The 17,962-nt window shown below is 41.1% G+C and overlaps 1 protein-coding gene across 1 annotated transcript in view; it reads right to left on the reverse strand.

The window, feature by feature from the left end:
* Positions 1–3,009: 3,009 nt before the first annotated feature.
* The window catches only part of cnnm2b (cyclin and CBS domain divalent metal cation transport mediator 2b), a 43,801-nt gene continuing 28,848 nt past the window's right edge, over positions 3,010–17,962 (reverse strand). The window contains exons 2-8 of the mRNA XM_079336927.1: positions 16,923–17,066; positions 14,551–14,688; positions 11,693–11,862; positions 9,491–9,584; positions 8,674–8,736; positions 6,366–6,544; positions 3,010–4,636 (exon numbers count right to left, since the gene is read on the reverse strand). Coding sequence (XP_079193053.1) covers positions 4,355–4,636; positions 6,366–6,544; positions 8,674–8,736; positions 9,491–9,584; positions 11,693–11,862; positions 14,551–14,688; positions 16,923–17,066 — 1,070 coding nt within the window. The 3' untranslated portion in view covers positions 3,010–4,354. The remainder of the gene's footprint in view (positions 4,637–6,365; positions 6,545–8,673; positions 8,737–9,490; positions 9,585–11,692; positions 11,863–14,550; positions 14,689–16,922; positions 17,067–17,962) is intronic.

Genomic DNA, 17,962 nt, shown 5'->3' on the forward strand with positions numbered 1-17,962 from the left:
GCTGCAGGTTCAACTCCTGATCTTGTTGCTATCTCTCAATCTCTCTTCCCACATTTCCTGCTTGTCCAAGGCTGTCCTGTCAAAATAAAGGTAAATAGCACACCAAGATAAAATATCGAGCATTTTTGCAATGTGTTATTTCATCATTCAAAAGTTACCTGTTTGCACACTTTATATGACCCACTCTGGAGTAAGGAACAATAAAAAAGCAGGCACATATAATTTTGAAGAAACTTGCTGACTCACGGTTCTTTTTATTGCTAAAGCAAAAATAAACCCTCTCACATGAAACACAGGAAGCAGAGTTTAGAGTGAGTTCATTGAGTCACCGACGACGTGTCTGTTAATGATTTACTTTTTTATTAAACCACCAGCTGGTGGAGGCAATGGGAATGTTGTTTTCAGGTAGAAGAAGCTTTATGGACAGCACATGGGTACAGTAGCAGCATCGGGATTGACAAAGAGACCAGTATAACAGGCCTGCAAAGCATTCACATAACGGAAAGAATATGTGCCCAGAAGAGGATAAAAGTGTGCGAGAAGACCTTCTGAAAGTAGTGTATAACAAAATATTTAAAAAAAAGAAAAAAATGCCCCAGCTGATGCTTCTCCCAGTCGTTCCTGTTGTGCATTTGAATGTGAATTGTGAAACGTCACCATGCATCTCATTCCCCTGTCAGGCACGAAGCAGAGTCCTACACTCTGATCATCATTCATCGTTTTATCTCTGGAGTGATTGTCCCTGCAGAGCAGAGCGGGCCTGCTGCATAGGAGCACTTTCAAGTAAACAATAAAACAACAGCGAACACACAGCTGCAAACAATGCACATGTCCTCTGTATCCGGTTACACAACTGAGACTCCCCTGTGGCCCAGCAGATGGAGGGGCTGTTTGTCGGTTTTCAGGGTCTTACATGTTTGAAGTATGAAAACAGCGACCACCAGTGGTAACAAACTGAATCTGAATATTCAAACATAGCATTCAGCTGTAGGACACTGATGCATCCAGTAAACTGACCAGGAGACTGCCAGCATACAGTACAAATATTATCATGGTACAGATCTGGAAGTTAAATCAAATTATTTTAAAAGTTAATTTCTTAAAAACTAAATTTCTGCAGATTTAAAAAAAAAAACTGAATTATTCTGCACTAAGGCCTTTGTAGGAGAAACTTTAAGCACACACACATCTTAAAAAGGCTTTCATGTCTTAGTGAGGTAAAACAACAAGGGCCAACAAACAGCAAAGAAAAGGGACTTTAGAAAATAGTTTGACATCTGTAGTATTATTAAGAGAATGTGTTCAGGAGACTTTAGCTCACAGTAGCTCAAAATTAAGACAAGAATAAATGTTGAATAAAACAGGGACAAGCACAACATGATTCAATGTTTAAAAAAGAATGAATGCATTCATGGGGGTGCAGAAGGGCTAGTGGTTAGTTTGTACCGAGCCTAGTGTCCTCAGGGCGAGGACTGGGGCTTCGCTGCATGTCATTAGCCACTCTCCCTGATTTCTCGATTCATTGTCCTGTCTCTGTAATTAAGGCCAAAAAAAATCTTAAAATGAAAAAAGAAAAGCACTCTAACTACTCCAAGATGTCACTGTGATTGAGAAAAGGCAATAAAGATCCAATTTAGCTCATAACCAAGAGTGAAAATCACAACTTTTTGAATGGTGTAATGAACATGGTTGCATTCAGCAGAAATATAGGGTACAAAAATAAATTGTGGTTTTACAGGGTGTTATGGTCTGGACTATTTCTTGGCTTGGGGCAGTAACGTTTTAACTAATTAAAGAGCTTTAGAGTTAATTCAAGTCTTTGATAACGCTCGATTAGCCAGCTAGCTGTCTTCACCTGTTAGCAGTTTACCTGCCAGGCTAAGCTAACGGGCTTGAAGCTGCAGATATATAAGGTATTGTCTGACTGTCAGCACGACTACAAATGAATGAACATTTTCCAAGAAACATTTAGCTATATTCTTGAAAATGTGAAAGAATAAATGTTAAGATTTAAGTGTTTCTATGATCAAATTAATTTAAAATAATGACCTCTTAAGTATAGCAGACATGTTAGAGCCGGAAATGTAACAACAACCCAAAATGTTACAAAAAAAACAAATTAAAACCCAAAATGTAATAACTGACCGGTAGTGTAACAAGATGCTGAACCCAAAAAGAAGTAACTTTTTGGGTCATTTATTACATTAGGGGGCAGGCAAACTATTTTTCTCAGTTATGGAGTAAAGGGTTTATTACTTTAATGTTGAGTGAAGTATCATACTGTAGATATATATAATAATGGTCCAGTTCAAGTATATAAGTATGTATACATGGGGAACGGGGACATTTGTGTGTGATACGACACTACATTAAAGTAATATACCCTTTAATCCATAAATGATTGACTCACTCGATGATGTCATACAATGATTACAATATTAGGAGAAAAATATTTTTGCCCCATAATGTAATAACTGACCCAAAATGTAACAACTTGTTTGATTTTGGGCAAAGAGTGACTACATTTTGATAAATTTTCGGCCAGTTATTACATTTTGGGTTTTATTAAAATAAAATGTTTACATTTCGGGGTCGACATTTATGAAGACTTCTCTTCAAGTGTAACCATAATGATCATTACTAAGCATGGAGTATAATCGATATTGTGTGAGGGAGCCAAACAAGTGAAGCCCAGTTACTGTCACATTCACTGCTGTCAAGAAATAGCCTTTCTGCACCGTTAAAACCAACATGCAATCATCACACATGCAGAAAAAAAAAAAGCACGTTGACACATAAATGTAGGGAAAGCATAGCTGTGGATAATACATGGACATGTTTAATGTCGAGGTTACTTTTTGTGACGTTGATGATGCTCAACATGTTAGATGAGGTCATTAATACTGTGCAATTATCAAGTTTGATTATGTGTAAAATTGGCACACAAAAAAAATATAGGACCCATAAACTCCACATGCATAGGTTCCATGTTGGCACTTTCACCCCCCCCCCTCCCCCCCTTTCACATCTGTGAATGGTCCAGACGTCATAACTCCCACATGAACATATATTAGACTTTGTGTTTAAGGTCAAAGGATGCAAAAACATGAAACAAGAGACAAAGACAAAGAGATACCGCCTAAGGACAATTTTGCTTGTGGATGGCTGCTGTTTAGCATTTTTAAAAACAAATATACATATACATACAGTACATACAAATATATCTGTCAATTTATAATACAGTCATTTCTTTTATTCATAATCATCTCTTAAATAAATTGCTTTTCATTGCACTTTGTTAAAATAATTAATTCTATGATTTTTCTTAAAGGCAATATTGTGATTTGTTTTAAGGTGAAAAATATAGAGTACCATAAGCCTGATTTAGGATAATAGTAAAAATAACAAGATCTGTAATATACATACTGTATCTGTAAAAGACCCTCCCCACCTCATATACAAGAATGGATGTTTGTCTCCATATATGTTGCATGTCCTTTTTGATATGACGCGTGTGCCCCAAGCACATCTTAATGTACATGCTCGAGCATGCACGTATACCAGTATATTTCATATCATGTCTCCACGCATACATATATACATACCGTACAATATTATAAAATAAATAAATACAGGAAAACATTCTTGGTTCGTGGTTTAGGAGTTATTTCAAAGCGGTTTTTGGTGCAGTCTTTGACCAACCGTCGCGCTCTGCTAGTGTGGGTTTGAGTCTTTGCTGATGGGATCAGAAGTCCACTGAGCGTCCCTGAAAGATGCTCAGGTGGGGGAGATGAATTTAAGTTTGTGTGTGTTAGTGTGTGGGAATGGGACTTTTTTTAAATGTATTTAATGTGTGTATCTATAAAAACGGTCTGTGTCCGGTTGAGGAAGAGGGGGGACCAAAGTCTTTGGCCTGAGTAGGAAATACAGCAAATGTGTTGTGTTGCGTGTGCGCGCATTCATTTTGCTTGCGGTTGTAGGGCAAAGGGACAGGGCTTGCATGCACTCTGTCACCCTCCGGTCCAAGTCATCACAAGGAAAGTGTCTGATTGTCCCAAAAAGAAGCTCAGTCACAGGAACTGTTCAAGTGCACCCACTGTAAAAGCATGTCGTACAGCAGGGATTCTGACAGCGTTCAGGTGGGGGAGCCCAGGGTGTCACATCACCTTTCCTCCCCACTGGCCCTTCATGAAAGGGTCTCACTGACTGACTGGGGATTACTGGTTGGAGTAGAACCTTCACTCCACCTGCCTCCACTTCCCCACTTTCCCTCATCTCCCTCTTCGCCACTGCTCCGTGTGTGTGTGTCCATGAGACAGGGTGGGAACTGGGTCTCCACCAGGCTTAACGGGGGCTAGATGGGTCCCTCGTTGTGGGTGCTGTGGTTGCTCCTGCTGAGGCCCACACAGTTCTGCTGCTGATTGAGCAGGTGGGACGTCTCGTTTGCCACGACGACAGACACGGCAGGGGTGCTGCTAGTGGTGCTGGCTGTGGTGGTAACAACAGTGGGGGTCTCCACTGCATCATGCAGCTCTGTCAGCGTGAGCTCAATTTTTGTGAACTCACTGTCTGTCGACTGTGGCGTTTTGTCCATGCGTGACGCCATTACAGCGTTCTGGTATTGTTGGCGTGTTACCTAGGGGAAATAAAGAGTGACAGCCATAGTGAGATCATAAGTCAGAGCAGAAATCATTTGGCTTGTAGGGCTTGCAGATTCTTACGTAAAGTATTTTCAACACTTTTTTTCATCATGATTATAGTTTTTGAAAATGTTTATTATTTGAACCAATTTGTTCAGATTCAACAGGGTCCATTTCTTTATTATGTGGAGCCACCACTCATGGCTACTAAAAGAAAAATACCCCCTGACTCTCCGAGAAAAAATCAAATTAAAAGACATCCTGGTAACACCCTGTAATGAACATGACCACAGATCAGATTATTGGATTTGGATATCTAAAGATAATATAAATGTGTGTGCAGTGAAGCTCAGTGTCAGGATACAACCCGATGTCAGCTGTTCCCACAACTTTCCCATCAATGGTAAATGGACTTGAGCTTGTATAGTGGTTTTCTAGTCTTCTGACTACTCAAAGCACTTTTACACCGCAGATCACACCTACCCATTCACACTGATGGCTGGTTATGTGAGTAACTAATTCATTCATACGCCCCTGACGCAGCAGGGGGGAACAATTTTGGGGTTAAGTGGCTTGCCCAGGGACACATCGGACATATTGCTCGCAGTAGCTGGGGATCGAACCCTCGACCTATTTAATTAATTCATAATTAAATTTCTATTCTCCGGTTACGGCCGCAGCCCTCCATGGGTTACGGTCTACGGTAGTGACACGCCTGCTGCACACAAAGGATGATTTTTCAGTGACATGTATGGTCTCGGTCTCGGCCTGCCTTGGTCTCGGTTGGTGTGGTCTTGACCACAACAACTATCCGGGACGTTCTATCAGTCATTTTGCAGGACAATCAGCAAAGGGAGGCAGGAAGCTTTCTAATCTGACCAGACTCACCTGACTCCTCTCAGTATGAGGAGCAGTGCTCTTTCTCAAGCTCCCTCTCCATGCTTGAGATTATATTCAAAACTTTGGCCAACCGTCATGTTGAGGAAAATCATTTTGTTCAATAGTCCCATTTCTATTCTTTCAGTCACTACGTAATGCTCTCGACCGGGGTGATGCTTTGCTTCTTCACTTGGATCTTTTGGACCACAATAATGTGAATTCTGCCTTTAACTGTGTTTCAGTTTATTAATCCCAGGGGGAAGTTCTGTCATCCATGATTTGAACAAGACACTTGGACCATCCTTCACTTGGGGCCGCTCTTTAATCCACAAGCAATCCCTCAAGCTCCAGAAGAAACCAATGGCCTCCGACCCGGTGACTCGTGGATGCTGAGCTTGTTCGGCTTCACACTTAGCTGTAAACCACAGTAGTGTTGGAGGACAGTTTTACAAAGCAAACAGAGCAACGTGTTCCCTCAAATAGCAAAGACAGTTCTGAGGTTTTGTAAATGAAAACTCTCCCCATGCCCTGGATGTTTCTTGAGACGCTGTCGATGAACGTCACTCTCTCTCTTCAGCATTCCTATCAATTAAAGGCTAAAAGAGCCTAAAAGACAAGTGAATACCAAACAGAACATCACACCTCCTGGGATCATGTTGGACTTTTTACTGAGGATTCTGACACAGTTATCAGATGGCTGGTAGCCATCGACCCCCAGTCCCCATCAGAGGACTGCCTGGGCACATGTACTGGCAGTTGAGATGCTACTGTAGTATCAATGTGTTGGTACTAAAAATACATATTGATCAGTTTGTGTCTTCCTTTATCTCCAGTGTTTGTTCTCACCTTTATAAACTGCAGGTCTGAGCGCGCCCTGACTGAGTAGTCAGGTACGTAGATCTGAAGGAAGGAGTTGAGCTGGTTGTTGCTGCTGCCATGAGTCGGGGTGATGGCGTCGATACGATCACTCCTGTTCAGAGAGTCTGAGTGGTTGAGTCCAAACGGCCGTGGAGGAGACTTGTTTTCTGTAAAGATGAGGGAGGAGAGGACATTTAAACACTTCAATGACGTGTACACTGAAACATCAAGTCTATCAATCTGAACATTTCATAGGTTTCTTTCTGGTGAAGACCTGGGGGAAAACCAGGGGATACTGAAAAGGGGAGGAGGAAGATATATTTGTCTTCCTGCAGGTTTAATCTGATTAGTAAAAAGCCACTCAGAGATCATGATGAAACTCTCCTTTGTCCCTTCACAGTACCGTTGGCATTTCCCGATACAACAATGTGTAGTAATGCTGAAAAAGTGTGCGTTCCAGCTTGAATACCTTGATAACTTTTAACTTAAAAAAAAAAAAAAAAAAGTTTTTCTATACCACCCGAGAACAAGTTATGTCTGACTTTCACTAATGTGAACAGAAGGTGGATTGTTTTTTTGCTTTCAGAGACACATCATCTTCTGATCTATTTAAATATCTCCTCATCAGCCCTTAGCTGCTACGCGCTAATTAGTTAATGCTCGCATGCTGAGCAAAAATGGGGAGCGTGTAGCATGTATGCATTATCCTTGTGGGCCTCCTTGCATGTTGACATTGCTATTATTTAAAATCAGTTTGGTGGCTTAAGCCTGAACCTGTTGAATGTGTCAGTTTGAAGTTCAGCCCCTTGTCGATGTAGATTTTTTGTACATTTAGCAGATCGTCATTTGGAAAGAAATGTACCGCTCTTGTGACGTACCTGTCCTACCTCACTATTTTCTTTTAAACTCCTGAGCTGTTGCACAACTTCAGCAGCTCTTAAGATCCTGTCTGCTGGTGACTTTGTTCCCAGTCAAGCGTCAGATGTTAGCATAGATGCTTGCTGTGATGTATGGAAATCTAATATCTTCATGAGTCTTTAGGTGAGGCGAGTATTGTACACCAGGTAATGACTTAGTGGTTTCCAGTGATGCTGCTTTCTTTATGCACTACCACTTCAAGCACTTGTTCTGCTTTTTTTTTTGTCTTCTTTTTTTCATAAAGTTTAATTAAAGACAGATTATGTTTTCCACTTCTTAAAGCCGAGTGAAAATCACACACAACAAAGTGGAAACGGCTTGGCAAACACTAATGCTACTACACCGACTGGAATGTATGTAATCCCATGTAGGAATATGTGTGTGCTTGTGTGTGTGTGTGTGTGCGTGTGTGTGTGTGTGTGTGTGTGTGTGTGTGTGCATAGGGACACAGTTGGCCAAAGACCTGGCATGTGAACTTTTGCGGATAAGTACTCCAGTTTCTTGGGGCCATGAAAATGGCGGAGTGTGTCAGGAATACACACATGATGCATTAACATACACATACAAACACACACACACACACACACACACACACAAACACACACACACACACACACACACACACACACACACACACACACAAACACACACACACACACACACACACACACACACACACACACACTCAGATGTGTGCACAGCAGGGGGGAAACCCTGAGAGAAAAAAAAAGTAAGAGATGCACCGGTTAGTAAAGTGACAGTTTTCCTCGATACGTCGGGGTACATTAGTAGTAGAAAGCAGCTCAATAAGATAACACATACGCATCTATATTAATCCACGTTTGGGACGTTTTTTGGGACTAGTTATGTGAGTGTGTGTGTGTGTGTGTGTGTATGCTCTGCTTACATGTGTTCATGTGAACATATGTGTACGTGCGTGTCTTTGTGTGTGTGCTCAGTGGTTCTCCGGCAGGGGGCTGTAGCTGTAGGTCTTGTTTATGTTGTGAGAGGGTTAGAGGTTAGGGGCGAGCGGGGCGGAGCCTGGATCCGCTTTGGGGCCTCCAGTCTCCAGCACCATTCAGCCACTTGACTAATGGCTCAGGGGATGAGAAAGTTAAGTCTCGATCCAAACCTTTGTTCCCCTCTCCGTTTTTCTCCTTCAATTATATAAATGAAAATACACTGTACATGTTGCATTCAGGTACAATCAGACTTTTCAGCCATGCCTCTCTTTAACCCCACAGTAAAATTAGACAGAAAACAGAACTTCAACATATTAGTTGCACTTTATCAAGATTATTTTATGCTTCTTTTTAATGTAACCATTAAATAATGAATGTATACATGATGTATGTATAGTTAGAAAAGCCCACTGTACCTGGAGATCCTGCTAGGGATTCAGCCCTACTGACCACAAATGTGCGAGACAGGGACAGAGGCACTTTGGAAAGACAAGAAGAAGGGAGAAAACATGTCAATAGTAACAAATGTTGAGTGTGCTCACAGGAATCATCAACATTTTTAAACGCAGTCTCAGCACAGGAGGAGTAACGTGCCAATGAGCCTTGTGACCTCTGAGCAGCTAAGAATACAAAACTCGCTCATCCTAAATGAATTGAATCATGATGTCTTACTGTTGAGTGTCTGCTCAAATGACAAGAAGGTCATTCTGCTTTTTCACCAGTAGGTGTCTCTCAGATCCTACCACCCATGTGAAGCGCCAGAGCTGAAAAGGCTGAGAGTAGTATTGAAGTTTATGAATGAACTGGGAGAACCGGGTGGATCAGTCAGTGACGCCTTCACGTGATGTCACTGCAGGACCGCCATGTTGGCCTTAAAGTTATTGTGCTGAAACACTCATTAAAGTGCTTTTGATAAAGTAGGTCCTAAAATAGTCTGTGTTTTGCCAGCTTGTTGCCGCAATCTGGTAACCATGACGATTTCAAAAAGATTAAGGAAACAGATGTGCTTAATGTCGTGTTTTTTATTCAATACTACGAGCTAAATCCTCAAATGTAAAATGCAGTCACCTAAACATTATAATGGCTTTTCTTCAAGGAAACACAAACATTATACACCTTGCCACCTATTCATACTGAATCAGATTGTTGTAATAAATAAGAGAAGCTAATAGTGTGTGTGTGTGTGTGTGTGTGTGTGTGTGTGTGTGTGTGTGTGCCACGCAGGACTCTTACCTGGTGAGGCTGTCAGAGCCATCATCCCATAGAAGGAGAACGGTCCTGCTTCAAACTTCATCCCCTCTTTTCCCGCCTCCACCTCCACTCTCCCCTGTGACAGAGAGAGAGAGAGAGAAGAGAGAGAGAGAGAGAGAGAGAGAGAGAGAGAGAGAGAGAGAGAGAGAGAGAGAGAGAGAGAGAGAGAGAGAGAGAGAGAAAGAGGAGTTCACCCGCAGTCAGACTGTGCAAAGACACATTTCATTTGTTGCATGTTTTTCTGCGTGTACCCTTCATGTTTACGTATGTAGATTACTCGTCTGAAAACACTTTGCTCATTTTCTGCTTGAAAACATTTAATCATTGTGCCCATGCGTTCAGAACAAATCCCCTTCCCTCTTTCCTTTCTTTTTTACTACTTTTAGAAAATCCCTACTCTGGTTAATAGCTTCCAATCTGCTCCTAAACCTGGTCTCAAGGGCAGTGACCTCACACATGTCCTACCAGGAACTCATTTGATCCACAGAGATTTCCCATTCTGACTGACTGAGGAACTAAAGAGAGTACGGTGACGGTGACGGTTAGTAAGTTTAAAAATAGAGGGTCAAACTGTCTCTGATATACATGTTTATTAGCTCTTTCTAAATATCATATTTCAGAGTGTAAAATGAAAACCTTCGATGGTGATGAAGAACTTTCATTGATTCTCTCTCTTTGATCAAAGTGGAGGACTGCCCCACCCCAACATGTTCAGAACGATGTACTGTGACCAGTTTGAAATCATTGAATTAGTCATTAAAGGTTGGGAAGATTTGACCTGACTAAACCTACAGCTGAATGTACGTTTAATGCAGGCCTCTGCACCGAGCATGGCAGGAGAACACACAGCTGATGTACTGCTGCTGTTACATGTCATGTTCAGAACATTGGAATAAATCAGGCATGGATTGAAAAAACTACGAAATGTCTTATAATCAAAACTTTGAGTGCATCACAGTACTGCACTGATTAGTTGCAATGATACTGACTACATTTTTGGTATATTTTGACACAATGTATTCAGACATTTGTAAAACAAAGGTGCTGTTGCTTGTTTTACAGTACAATCATACCATGCATACCTTTTTAGGATGCGTGGCCCCCGTGGGAACAAACCTGCAGCACAGCTTTGTTGGATAGTCGACTATTTAACCATTTTCACTTGACAAACATATACCAATGACACCACAATAAGATGATGAGTCTTTTAAAATATCATTCTACAGTGTTCCAGGATGCCATTTGAAGAAATCTGATGAATTATCATGTGTTCGCTGCTTTCTGTATTAAAATGAAAATGGATAGTGACTTTCAGGAGGAATTCAACCACAGACTATATGGACACAGTCTCAGTGATTTTCATTGTCGCTCATTTGAAAGTCTTAAAATGAGAAATAATTTGTCAGATTCTCTTTGTTATTAAACATTGTTTCATTTCAGGCCCTTCCTCTGTGAAACCGTCAACCATTCAGGGTCTTGGAGGTAGACACCCAACTCTTCAGGCTGGCCCTGGCCTAGTTCTGCTAATGTAGCTTAGACTGCTGGGGGACTTGATACACTGACATCCTGTCTTATCCTCTATCTGTATGCTGCATGTGTCTCATTTATCCATGTAACTAACTTTGAAACAGTTTGCACTCGCTTGTCCCAAAGGTTGCGGTGGTTTGTTTTTGCAGAGCGTCTGCTGACGTGGAAATTTGCTACTTTTTTATTGGAGATGCTACTTTCAGTCTTCATGATGAGTTTATATTTTGGGGCTGTGTGTGTATGTCTCTCTCTCTCTCTCTCTCTCTCTCTCTCTGTCTGTGTGTTTGTCACACTCTATCCTTCTGCTCAGCCAGCTGCAGAGAGAGGCTGGTAACACATGAGCCTGTTTAAAAGAAGTTGTCCTTGAAACTGTTTTCATGAGTTGGATCATCATGTTGGGTGATTTTGATATCACAACATAACTTCTGTTGTGATTTGGTGCTTTAAAGAAAAGAATGATTGTTCAATGGTTTTTAGGATTTGTCACTTGGAACTCATCGATACTATCCTTTAATAACTAACTACAAAGAACAAATATCAGCAGCACTTCTTTATCTTCAATGTCTTTATTGTGATATAAAAAGTAGTACAGTATGGTAAAGGGTATATTGTTGGGACCATCTTCCCCTTCACTTTGAATGTTTTGTTTCTACCCACCTGCAGTACGAGGATGAAATAATCCACAGGCTTGTTCCTGTGGTAGAGGTAGTGCTCTGCCGCCCGCTTGTTCTTCTCATCGTACTTCAGCTCCTGGATGACGTTGGGGTGCTTCAACAAACGCAGCAAAATCTTTTCTGACATTTGCACCGGTGCAAACGGCTCGACCTCTGAAGAAGCAGAGAGAGGAGGACAGGCAGACTGTAAATAAATACAGTAAGTCACATTAATTTATAGCTTGGACAATATTCACTTTTAGAGTTGACACATAAATCCATATATTGAGAATCACAAAAAAAAATCAGTGACAGTGGTAGACAGCCATTTTTAAATGTGAGGTTTTCTAAACAAATCATTTCTGATACATGTCAGGCCTTTCATAGACGTTTCAGCTCCATGATCCCTGATTGAGAGATTTCTTTCCCAGTGATTCAAGAGAATATTTGACATTCAACAATTTTCTTTAGAATCAACAGACTCTCATTGTATGAGTCCTTCCCAAAGGCCCACAGGGCTAATAAGAACTAATGCAGGTGTTCAGCTAAGAGGAAATGAATAAATAAACTGAATAATAAATGTGTTATCTTTTTTGTATCAGGTTATATGCTATATATTATGGTATTATGCTATATAAGTTTAAGTCTAATGCTAATGTTAACTGCACAGGTTGAATCTGTAATTATGTTTACTCTGTAGTCACATAGGGGCTGCTAAATCTTGTTTGGGGATTATTGTATACAGAGGGGAGGGGGGACAGTGGGTGTGTATTGTAACTAATGTCTTCTAATGTGAATCTATCTATCTATCTATCTATCTATCTATCTATCTATCTATCTATCTATCTATCTATCTATCTATCTATCTATCTATCTATCTATCTATCTATCTATCTATCTATCTATCTATCTATCTATCTATCTATCTATCATAGCATAGAAAGTGCATAGAAAGTAATTGGTTACAGTTTAGTATTTGTAGCTCTCCAGGTGAACAGCATTAGAGAAAAAAGTATATTTTCTCACAGGTTATCTCTGTTACTGTCAGGTCCTAAACTATCCTGTGACATCTCAGGTGATATTATTCATTCGTCTTTTTAATGAGTTCTTCACACCAGGCTCTGAGCACCTGCATCCCGGACGACCTTCAGTATGCTGCTGTCTGATTACTGAAGGATGATGCTACACTGCGACACACACCTCGACATGTGTTTCTTTTGTGTCTGCAGGAATATTTGTGAAGACTGGTGATGAAAGCAACAATATGTAGGAATTTGATCAGATGCGCTTTCTCTGAGTGCAACTGCACTGTCGTAAGACAGAAACAGACAAAGCCAGCAACAACCACGTCAACTGACGAGGTCCAGTCTTTTTACCAGATTTTAAACAAATACAACTCGAGCCTCTTTACGATACGATACACTTCCCCCCTTAGGGAAATGTGTCTGACTATCTGTTTACATGTGGAGTGTACATACTGTATGTGTATGTGTATTCAGCTGTTGTCATGATATCTATTGGCTGTGGCTAAATTGCTTCATTGACTGGGGTCACTTATTCTGCTGGTTGAGAGAGGATTATAAGGTTCAAAAAAGTAACTTCAAGTAACTTTTCAGTTCAATGTGGATGGCATAACAATAAATACATTTGTATGCAAACCTGAGACGTAACATTGGCATTTGCTCATTAAAAGGTTTAAACATGAGACAACAAAGAAACAGATACAGCCTGACGTTAGGTGCTGTTATGAATAATATCTGCAGAGATGTACACTCTGCTTCTCTGTCACTCTCCCTTCCTCGCTTGATCCATCACCGTGTTGTAACAAACCACACGGACAGGCTAACTAGCTTTATTTAAATAACTGAAAGCGTGTGTGTGAAACCCGTATGCACTTCTTGTGGTAGAGTTACATCCTAATCTTTAATATCTTTAATTTAGTTAATAGTAACTTGATGGCAAAGACGAAGGGTTCGGACCTGTGTGTTATTATTCACATTAATATTAAGCTGCTACTGTTTCAGAGTAAACTAACAGAAACTTAACAAAACTTATGGACAACTTTTAAACACAGGTATCCTGACTGTGACTGGTTTTCTGTGACCCTCAATTGGGCCAATCAGCACCTTCGAATCAACGGCGGTGATATGTGTCAGCTGGCTCCACCACCAGGAACTAAACTCCCTAATAGTCTTTAGAGGAACTTAATCAACGCTTAGCTGCTAGGTCAAAGTTCTAAAGCAAATCCAACTGCAAAGAGGCGTAGTCAACCTCTGCTGCTGCGGCTGCTGATGTAGTAGTGCTGCTCGGATATTCTGCAGCCTGCTCAGAAATCCATTTCCCAGGGGAAAGCGGGTGAAATATTTCACATTTTACACTAAGTATGTTGACTTGTGTGAGAACCCTGATCATAGGCCAAAAATGCTGGAAGTGATGTCACTGAGAAACGAGTGTAAGCAAACAGGGTGCTGTTTTTAAAGCTGTGAGCTCGGATCCCGACATGTAGCCCTCAGAGAACAACATGCAGGCAAATCGAATGGAAACACAGGCCTTTTTTTTTTTTTTTTTTTGCAGCCTCCACAGACATCCCGTGCTGTACTCCTGAGAGGCCTACCACCTCTTCACATACACACAAACACTTGTTGTGAGTCCACACACAATTCATTCGCTCACACCCACAAACAGCAGATACTCATTCTACACACATACTTACTCCTCCCTTCACCCACTTGCCCAAAACTCAAAGCAGACATGGGCACATGCACACACAAACAGCCCAGACACACACACACACTCTCTCTTCCCGCAGTGAGGGGCCGAGGGCACACTGGGGGAAGTCAAGCAGCAACGCAGCCCACTTGCCTGTTGCTAGGAAACGCAGGGTAGCCAGCAGAAGCTGAGGTGATATTTTAACCTTCATTTCATTGTCGGTTGGCTTGAAGGCCGAGAAATCCTGTTTCCTTTCCCGATGGGTGATTTTCTTCTTTGTCTTGTTGTCAGCTGAAAAGAGAAAATGAAAAGTCAAGCTCAAGACACAAACTAAAACAAACTTTTTCTGCAACAGGAAAAGGTCGGTCCACGCCACGCCACAGACACTGAGCCTGTCCTCCAGGGTCACGGGGTGACTAAACTTGAGTTACCCAAAGCTTATTTCTTTTTCTGGAAATGTAGCTGTGGCGTCCTTCTCAGAACTAAAAGAGAGCTATAGGGGGCTACAATGTTAGCTTACCACATTCTTAGCATTACTTAAAGCTATATGCATTAGGGCAACAAATAGACTGGCATGTAATACATGTCTGCACTCCCAAACTGATACCCTGGGAGCTGTATTAGTACAGAATGCTCCTACATGAGACATTCATCAAGGGTTATAATTTAACAGAGATAAACTTTTAAGAAATGTGGAAGTTATAAAAGTCACAGCAGACATCGATTCTTTGGTGGAAATTGTGAAAAAAAATCCTGTTGTAATTTTAGTTGAGAATGCAACAAACCTGCGACTTACAAAGTCACAAAAGTATATTTGTACAAACTTTGATTAGAAAAAAGAATCTTTGTGAATAAATCATCTGTAGACCTAGTAAAAATTACTCGGGACAACCCTGTAAGTCATTAATGTAACACTATGTTCACCAGCTAGTTGCTAGTTTAGCATGCTGGTACTGAGCGTGTTGTCAGGCTCTGAATCTTTGGGTGTCTCATGATCTAAATCCAATTTGATTGTTGTGGTCATGATTACATTCAGAATGAGTCTGGATTCATTGATCTGGTTTTTGGTCTATTTATGAATGAGTACATCAGGATCTAGTCCAGTCATCTGTGAGACTGGCTGAAGTTCTTGTTGCTCTGTTTAGCATTCTAATGAGTTAAAGAGCTAGCTTTAGCACTTAGCAGGGAGTGACTGGTTAGCTCACAAAAGTGATAAAATACACAAATATTTCATTTTTTTAAATCGATTTTTGGATGTTATGAATTGATTTTAAGAAGTACTGGTTTGCAAGTCGGTAGATCACTAAACCCAACATACAGAGGTAGAGTTTTAACACGCCGGCCGCAGATTCCACTTCCACTTGTTGCACATCTATCTCACTTTCTTTCCCATATGTCCTTTCTCTCTTCAGCTGTCCTTTCAATAAAGGCAAGGGGCAAATTTATGATCCTGTTTATGGAAGGTAGGAGTTATTTTCATTGACATGTTATACCATGCTGCATCTGGAAACATGGCTGATGAAACCAGAATTTCAAACAAAACCAAAAGATGCACTGAAAGAAACTTAGTACAGCTGAGCATGAAGCAAAAAGTCTCTGCGTTTTTATTCTTTATTACAAGAACAATATTATATTTTATTTAATTTAACTGATGAAATTTACCATACGATGCTTACAAGCTGTTACTTACAGCCCTGTTATGCCTCGCGTGCAGCTGTAACACACGGCTGTGGAATAGAGCAAAGTCATTCCATCCATTATCATCAATCAGAGGCAGAGACAGAGACGAAACGGGGGAACGAGCTGGCAAGGAGCAGCACTGTGTGTGTGTGTGTGTGTGTGTGCATGCCTGAGTGTGTGTATGTGAAGCCCCTGGTCTGTGCTCACATGCAGTACCTCTCTCGCTCCTCTCTTCGCTTTTTGCAACGCTGTAATGCAGTGTGCATTCTCACTGGGACACCAAAATGACACGGGATTGATGGATGCAATGTGTAAGTACAAGTGCATAACAACAAACTTTGTAACAGCCGATGGTGGTACTGCAGTCTGTAAATTAAATATAAACAATTGTTTCTTTTTCTTTGGGCCTGATATGCCTTCATTGTAGTTTGAAATTTGAGAGTGGGGAACATCATGAGTTTTAATACAGAATGTATTATCTGTCCCTATGTGGACCTTTAAGTATACAGTGTGGACCTAAATTCAGTTGATGCGACTTTAGATTCAGAATAAGAAAATGATCATATTTTCAAAGTTTCAAAATGACTTTTCTGCTATTCATACCACAATAAACTGTACCCAGCATTAAAACTAACGTTCAAGTCCCAAGTTAACAAAATTGTGTCTTCAGACGGATATACTGTATGAGTACAGATGCACCCTTATGAGTCAGAGCGGAGCAGATTTTGATCTTAACCAGCGGGCTCTGATAAGTTTTAGAGTAGATCATGGATTTCAGACTGGTGCTTGTACTACAACAGACTGCACATGTTTACAGGAGAGGTGTATGTTTAGAGGAAACCTACTGTACAGGTCAGTCTCATCCAGGATCTCTGACTTTATGATTTCTTCAATGACGTCCTCCAAGGTGACAATACCCAGCACTTCGTAGAAAGGGTCTCCCTCGCCCTCGTTGTTCACCCTCTGAACTATGGCCAGGTGGGATTTTCCTAGCAAAACATACATGCACACACAGACACACAAACACAGGTTATAAAGTTAGGGTCATAAAATGATAAAGAGCGTTTCATATAGGTCAGGTGGTGAAGGGTACGAACAGGCAGGGAAGCACATGGTTCTTTCTATTTTAGATCCATTTAAGATGTAACACAGGTAGATGCTTAAATACACATTGGACAGACATAATAATCACACAGTGTTTTGACTTTGAGGCTGCAGGGTGTCTTACAGATATCAGACAATCAGAAACACGCAGAGAGCAGGTGACACAAGGTGAACGAGAGGAGTAACTGATATCAGAGTCAGTGATCAAATTTTAACATTGCCAGCAAAAATGTGAGCGTCCAGCGAGACAGACAGTCAGACATTTATCACATAAGTCCCCTCAGCCTTTCCTTCCTCCACATCTGTGTTCCCAGGACCCTCCTGTGTGCTTTACAGTCTGAAAAAAATAAATAAAAAAGAAACAAACCGCTGTGTATGCAGAGAATACTGTCAAGCAAAATGCTAAACAAATTCTTCGCCTTTTCTCAGCTTGTGATCATTTAAAAGGAATTTTCCAGAGGCCCAGGCTAATATTAGCCCCTGCAAAATGAAGTTTCCATTCCGCCCCGGCGATATTCTCACCGAGTGAAGGAACAGACCGGGTGAAACCTCCGCTGTGTGATCAGATTGTCTGGAAATGGGCCGTTTGCATGCAGATACACCTGTGTGTAAATAGTGGAGGACGTCAGTGAGCTTGAGTGTGCATGAGCTTGCACGTGTGTCAGAGTGCATGCTGTGCAGGTGCAGGTGCAAATGTGTTTGTATTTGTAGAGAGCGCAGGTGGATCAGTGCTCAGATGCGGTTACAGCTAATGTGGGCCACTTCGGTGCAGGCCAGGCTT

Source organism: Symphodus melops (assembly GCF_947650265.1).
Source record: "Symphodus melops genome assembly, chromosome: 2".
In the NCBI taxonomy this organism is placed as follows: domain Eukaryota; kingdom Metazoa; phylum Chordata; class Actinopteri; order Labriformes; family Labridae; genus Symphodus; species Symphodus melops.